Raw genomic sequence first — 7,534 nt, forward strand, 5'->3', positions numbered from 1 at the left:
AAGCTGTGGTGTAGTTTGCAGCTGCAGCTCAGATCTGGTGTGGCTGTGGCATAGGCTGGCAGCTGCAGCTCCCATTCGACCCCTAGCCTGGGACCTTCCTTATGGTGCAGGTGTGGCCTTAAAAAGGGAAAAAAGAGGAGTTCCCATCGTGACTCGGAGGTTAATGAACCCGACTAGCATCCATGAGGACATGGGTTCAATTCCTGACCTCTCTCAGTGGGTTAAAGATCCAGCGTTGCCGTGAGCTGTGGTATAGGTTGCAGATACTGCTCGGATCCCGCGTTGCTGTGGCTGTGGTGTAGGCTGGCAGCTGTAGCTTGGATTCGACCCCTAGCCTGGGAACCTCCATATGCCACAGGTGCAGCCCTAAAGAGACAAAAGACCAAAAAAGGGGGGGGGGGAGAATGTGTAAGGATGTGCAGAGAGGGGGTACCATGTGAAATAACAGCACATACCAATGAGATGGTTAGATGAGCACAAATGCAGTCTATAATTAAATGCCAAAAGAAGTCACAAACGCACGCATGCACAATAATTGGTCCATGCAACCCTCCCTCCCCTGCAAGAGCCATCAAACTTGAGAATCCCCAAAAGGAAGCAGAATCAACAGAAGGCCGTCAGGGAAGGGGGAGCCACCGCTGGGGAGCACTGGGCCTCTTTCTGCCTTCTTCCTGGCATGGTTCAGTTTAACTTGTGGTACAAGTTTCCCAGTCTGACAGGGGGCCAGGAGGTAACGGTACTGACAGAGGAGTGTCTGCGATGGCCTAACTTGCTTAGCATCCTGGGGTACTTGTAAAGGGTGTATATGTGCTTGGTGAGGAAGGGCAGGCAGCAAAAGTGCAGGAGCATCCGGGAGATTTGGAAGACCAAGTGCAGGTAACCCAGCTCCTTGAACTGCTCTTTGATGGCCCCGTAGGTGAGCAGGACCACGGTGAAGCTGAGGAGCTCATAGGTGATGATCCACACAGCATAGCACAGCAGCCCCACGTAGTTGTTGACGTGGATGCAGCCAAGGAGCACGGAGCTGAGCACGATGGTGATGGTTGATAGGCAGATGTTGATGCTACTCTCGTAGGTCAGGACCCAAGAGACCAGCTTAAGGTTTGTCACCTTGTAGATGCTGAACTGGTCCTCGTAGCCAATGGATCTAACCTCATTCATTTCAAAGATGAGGAACTGGATGGTGTTGAGGAGGGAGAAGATGCCCAGCATGAAGGAGAACTTTTTGTCATTCATTTTGTAGGTGTTTTGCCAGAGTATCTGCTGCAGGGGACAAAAAAGTCATGGAGACACATGAGAAGATGACGGAGCTAGGAGTTCCCATTGCAGCTCCGCAGGTGATGAACCTGACTAGTATCCATGAGGATGTGGGTTTGATCCTTGGCCGTGCTCAGGGAGTTAAGGATCCTGAGTGGCTGTGGTGTAGACTGGCAGCTGTAGCTCCAAGTCAGCCCCTAGCCTGGGAACTTCCATATACCATGGGTGCGGTTGTGAAAAAGAAAAAAAATGATGACAGAGGCAGGCCTAGATGAATTTCTCTCAAGCCACTAGATGTAAGTGGAAGAGCTGTGGGTAAGAATGCCATATGGACAGGCCATGGGCTGGAAGTCCAGGGACATGGGCTCTGGTCCCTGCTCCGGCCTTGCCAGCTTCAGGTGAGCACATCACTGGGAGCCGTGGGCCTCGTCCCAAGGTACCATTGGATGGTCCTCAGGTAGCTCTGCGGTGCTTTAAGGTGGCGCAAAGAGCGCTCCTGCTGATTTACTCCCTGGGTCTCATCCAGAGTTGTCCCAAGTCACAGGCTTCCGTGAGCAGAGAAAGGAATGGGGGAGGCTGTGAGGGACAGTGGGGAACAGTCACACACAAGGGGACACGTGCAGTCCTCCGGCTGCTCTGTTTCCCATGAGGGGCTGTGGCCTCCTTCCGCTTTCTCCTCCTCACTTGCTCAATCAACCCCAAATATTCTTCTTCTCCTTTTTTAAAAATTAAATTACATTTTATTATTATTATTACTACTATTGGCTGCACCTGTGGCATGCGGAAATTCCCAGGCTAGGGTTTGAACCTGAGCCACGACAGTGACAACACCGTATCCCTGGATCCGTGGAGCCACCAGGGAACTCCTTTTTTTTTTTTTTTTTGTCAGTAGCAACAGTTTTATTGCTGTGGCAAAATGTATATAATATACATCGTCCCGTTTAACTCTTTTTTAGTGTACGATTCCGTGGCATTATGGATATTCACATTGTTGTGCAACCATCACCAGCACCCATCTCAACTTTTTCATATTCTCAAAAAAAAAAAAAAGGAATTTCCCATTGTGGTTCAGTGGCAATAAGCCCAACCAGTATCCCTGAGGATGTGGGTTTGATCCCTGGCCTCGCTTAGTGGGTTAAGGATCCAGCGCTGCCATGAGCTGTGGTCTAGGTTGCAGATACATCTCCGATTTGACCCCGAGCGTGGAAACTTCCATATGCCGCAAGCACAGCCCCGAAAAGCAAAAAACAAAAACAAAAACCACACACACAAAAAAAACCTCCTGTACTCATCAAACACTGATTTTTCCTCTTGCCTTTGTTAGTTCTACTTTCCGTCTCTATGAATCTGATTACTCTAAGCACCTCATATAAATGGCATCAAATAGTATTTGTCCTTTTGTCCTTTTGCATCTGGCTTACTTCACAGCATATTTTCTTTTCTTTTTTTTTTTTTTTGTCTTTTCTAGGGCCACACCTGGAGCATATGGAGGTTCCCAGGCTAGGGGTCTAATTGGAGCTGTAGCAGCAAGGCTACACCAGAGCCAACACAGGATCCAAGCCACATTTGCAACTTACACCACAGCTCACGGCAACCCTGGATCCTTAACCCACTGAGTGAGGCCAGAGATCGAACCCCAAACCTCATGATTCCTAGTCGGATTTGTTAACCACTGCGCCACGACGGGAACTCCCACAACATATTTTCAAGGTTCATCCCAAATATTTTTACACCTTATTCCTTACTTACTCCCCCAGCTGTGTGTGACTCCATAGTTTACTCCTTGATACACAAACCTTTCATTGCCCCCCAGGCTCGGAAGCGTCGAAGATGGGGTGACCGAGGTAGTGTGCTGGCTGGTGGAGAGCTGCACTGACACTTTCCTGTCCCCAGTAACCACACCTCACCTCATCCCTACTCACAGAGCCATTTCTTTTTTTTTGCTTTTTACTTTTATTTGCATTTATTTTTGTGAAATTTATTCCCTGGCCATAAATTTTTGTTTCTTTAGTTTCTTCTGGGATCTTTTTCTTCTGGTGCAACCTCCTCTTCTGGCTTAGGAACAATGTGCTCTTTTTCAGTCGGGATCATCTCAGTGGGACAGGGGGAGCTCATGTAAGGGTTGATCTGACCGTGACCATGAGGTCTGTTAGGTCCTTCGCTGTGTATCTTAGGAGCTTTGTTCACCTGGATGTGCTCAATGACCACAGAATCTGCATCAGGCCCTTAAATTTAACATTACTCTCTGCATTTTTGAGCACATGCAATAAAAATCAGCACTCTTTTTGGGCCACCAACCCTGAGTCCAGCCCCACTGTTTGGCCTGGGGCACATAACCAACTCCGCCACTGTTACGATGGACTGGCACACTTTGCTTCCGTAGAGGGACATCCTTCAGATGCTTGGTGGCTTTTCGAATACGCATACTCTTAATGGCCTGGGCAGTTTCATGAGGGTTCTTCAGGTGAACATGAAGATTTGAACCTCTTGATTTGCATGATCTTGTGGGGTTTTCTGGGTCCTGTACATAGCGAACCATTTTTAGAGATCACCTCAGGCTGCTTACCGGAAAAGCCACACACAGGGCAGTTTCTAGAGCATTTTTGCTTGTTTGTTTTTTAGGGTCACATGTGCTGCATATGGAAGTTCCCAGGCTAGGGGTCAAATCGGAACTGCAGCTGCCGGCCTACACCAGAGCCACAGCAACGCCATATCCAAGCCTCATCTGCGACCTACACCACAGCTCCTGGCAACACTGGATCCTTAACCTGCCAAGTGAGGCCAGGAATGGAACCCATATCCTCATGGATACTAGTCAGATTTGTTACTACTGAGCCACGGGGGGAACTCCCAATTTAATTTATTTTAATTGAATGTCAATGAGTTTCTTGGATGTGTTTTCAATAAACCTGAGAAGATTTCAGCCACTTTTTTCTTCAAATTTTTTTCAGTTCTTTTCTCTATCTCCTCTTCCAAGACTCCCATTACGCCGAGTTGGTTAGTATGCTTAATCACGCTCCACATTTCTCTTTGGGTCTGTTTATTTTTCTTTGTCTTTTTTCTCTCTGTTCAGATTGCATAATCTCTAGCCCTGGGGGAAAGGGAAGACAGGGGTCTGAGGTCTTGGTTTGCCTCTCCTGTTATTAGAACCACCAGCTTAACCTGGGGCAAAGGCAACTGGAGCACCCCAATTCTCAGTGGTGCCACACCTAAGGTAATGCCTCCATCCCATGAGAAGGGGCCAGGCATCAGAAGGGAGTCCCCGGCTCTTAGCCTCAGCGACAGGTTCCTGGCAGATGGGATACGAAATACCAGTGTCTGCTCCTCCTGGGAAGAAAACCCAGACTGCAGGGTGAGGGAAAGGGACCCCCATTTCTTGGCTGCACCAGTCTGGAGTAGAGTTTCTGCCAGGCTGAGCTGGGAGAGGAGAGGAAGGAAGTGGTTTGGGTTCAAATACCACAGAATCTCACTTTTCTTACCAAATCTCCATTGATTTTTCTAAAGAGATGTCTCTTCATTTGCTGCATACCCTTAGGGCCATTTCCAGAGGCTTTACAAGGGTGTGTGTGTTTAATAATTGTTATCAGTTTTACTGGGGAGGAGGTCCATGGATCTCCTTATACTGTCATACCAGAAATTGATCTCTCCATAATGCTTATTTTTTTTTTTTTTGTCTTTTGTCTTTTGTCTGTTGTTGTTGTTGTTGTTGCTATTTCTTGGGCCGATCCCGCGGCATATGGAGATTCCCAGGCTAGGGGTCTAATCGGAGCTGTAGCCACCGGCCTACGCCAGAGCCACAGCAACGCGGGATCCGAGCCGCGTCTGCAACCTACACCACAGCTCATGGCAACGCCGGATCGTTAACCCACTGAGCAAGGGCAGGGACCGAACCCGAAACCTCATGGTTCCTAGTCGGATTCGTTAACCACTGCGCCACAATGGGAACTCCTTTTTTTTTTTTTTCATAATGCTTATTGACAAAGGCTTATCTTTTTAAAATATGCATTGTATGTCCATTTATTTATTTTTGATTTTTTTGAGTTTTTAAAATTTTTTCTACTGTAGTTGATTTACAACTCTGTCAATTTCTGCTGTATGTATGTCCATTTATTTTTTACTTTGTTTTGGCTTTGTAGGGTCACACCTGTGGCATGTGGAGGTTCCCAGGCTAGGGATCAAACCGGAGGTATAGCTGCCAGCCTACACCACAGCCACAGCAACGCCAGATCTGAGTTGCATCTGCAACCTACACCACAGCTCATGGCAACTCCAGATCCTTAACCCACTGAGCGAGGCCAGGGATGGAAACTGCATCCTCATGGATGCTCGTCAGATTCGTTTCCACTGCGCCACAATAGGAACTCCTGTATGTCCATTTAAATGCAACTTAAAACATAAATTTGGAGGGAGGAAGCAAGGAGGGCAAAGTTTTATTATTTATTATGACTATTAATATCACATTTTTTTTAAATCCAAGAGAAAGCAAAGTCTCTTTACAATTTTCTTTGTCAGGTATATCCTAGTAAAGCTGGAAAAAATAAAATAAAAAGCAAAGCCTAAGGATCGGTGACCCCTGGTGGCTGTGATGTTTCGGTCCATCATGAATGCTGTGTGGAGTACTGTCTTGGCTCTTTGTCACATGTTAAAATCATACTTACCTTTCAAGAGATATCAAATCTGATCTCCTTATTGAAGTCATTAGTGACTATTGTGATCCTGACTTCTTAGGCAGACATCTTCCCCAACACCCCTTTAAAAACTCCTATTCGTGAGGTTTCGGGTTCGATCCCTGGACTCGCTCAGTGGGTTAAGGATGAAGCATTGCCGTGAGCTGTGGTGTATGTCACAGACATGGCTCGGATCCAGCATTGCTGTGGCTGTGTCTGTGGCTGGTGGCTACAGCTCCGATTAGACCCCTAGCCTGGGAACCACCATATGCCATGAGTGCGGCCCAAGAAAAGGCAAAAAAAAAAAAAAAAAAAAAAAAAAAAGGAACCATAAAAACTCCTATTGCAGGAGTTCCCATTGCGGCTCAGCAGTAATAAACTCCATTAGTATCCATAAGGACAAGGGTTCTATCCCTGGCCCCACTCAGTGGGTTAAGGATCCAGCATTGCTGTGTGCCGTGGTGTAGGTCACAAATACGGCTCAGATCTGGCGTGCTGTGGCTGTGGCGTAGACCAACAGCTACAGCTCTGATTCAACTGCTAGCCTGAGAACTTCACTAAGCTGAGGATGAGGCCCTAAAAAAAGCAAACAAGAAAACAACAACAACAAAAAATTTATCAAAATGTATTCTTTAAATATGTGCAGAGTTCCCATCATGGCTCAGCAGAAACGAATCTGACTAGCATCCATGAGGACACAGGTTCAATTCCTGGCCTTGCTCAGTGGGTTAAGGATCCAGCATTGCCATGAGCTATGGTGTAGGCTCCGATTCAACCCCTAACCTGGGAACTTCCATATGCTGCGGATGGGGCCCTTAAAAAAAAGTGCAATTTATCATATGTCAACTATACTTCAAAAAATCTATTAAATAAATGAATGCCTAACCTAATGTCTAATGTTAGAAGGAGAGGTTTGCCCAGTTTGTCTTCCACCCTGGCCTAAACTACTTCTGACAGTTTTTGAACCTGAATTCAAAGTGACGTTTGTTTTTATGTGATAACGTGTAATCTGGTAATCTCTTATGCAGCTGGCTAATTGATTCATAAGCAGGATTTAGTCTCTCCCACTAAACTGCAAAATCCTCAAGGTCAGGCTTCACATCTACTTTTTTGGTGTCCTCTTGCAGTGTCCAACACAATGACAGAAAAATTTACCAAACACCTTTTGATTAACCAAGTGCCTTTATGCTCCTTAACAAATTTGGGGGAGTTCCCGTCATGGCGCAGTGGTTAATGAATCCGACTAGGAACCATGAGGTTGCGGGTTCGATCCTTGGCCTTGCTCAGTGGGTTAAGGATCTGGCATTGCTGTGAGCTGTGGTGTAGGTTACAGAGGCAGCTCGGATCCCATGTTGCTGTGGCTCTGGTGTAGGCTGGCAGCTACAGCTCTGATTAGACCCCTAGCCTGGGAACCTCCATATGCTGTGGGAGTATGGCTCAAGAAAAGGCAAAAAGACAAAAAAAAAAAAAAGAAGAAGAAGAAGAAAAGAAAAGCATGGTGGATGCCACCTCAAAACACTTAGAAATAAAGGAAGAAAAATCATTAAAAAAAAAAATTGGGGAGAGGGGCAGGGGGTCAGGGGAGGGTGGGGTCAAGTCAGAGAATGAAG

General features: G+C 46.6%; 1 protein-coding gene across 1 annotated transcript; it reads right to left on the minus strand.

Annotated features, from left to right (window-relative positions):
• Positions 1–681: 681 nt before the first annotated feature.
• TMEM217B (transmembrane protein 217B) lies at positions 682–1,236 on the minus strand. The gene has a single exon (XM_084967976.1). The coding sequence runs from the start codon at positions 1,234–1,236 to the stop codon at positions 682–684; it is 555 nt and encodes a 184-aa protein (XP_084824102.1).
• Positions 1,237–7,534: the final 6,298 nt, after the last annotated feature.

This window comes from Sus scrofa, chromosome 7 (assembly GCF_054392235.1).
Source record: "Sus scrofa isolate SSC_HxYL_T2T_F1_AM1 chromosome 7, Sscrofa_HxYL_maternal_Yorkshire_Landrace_v2.0, whole genome shotgun sequence".
NCBI classification, from domain to species: Eukaryota; Metazoa; Chordata; class Mammalia; order Artiodactyla; family Suidae; genus Sus; species Sus scrofa.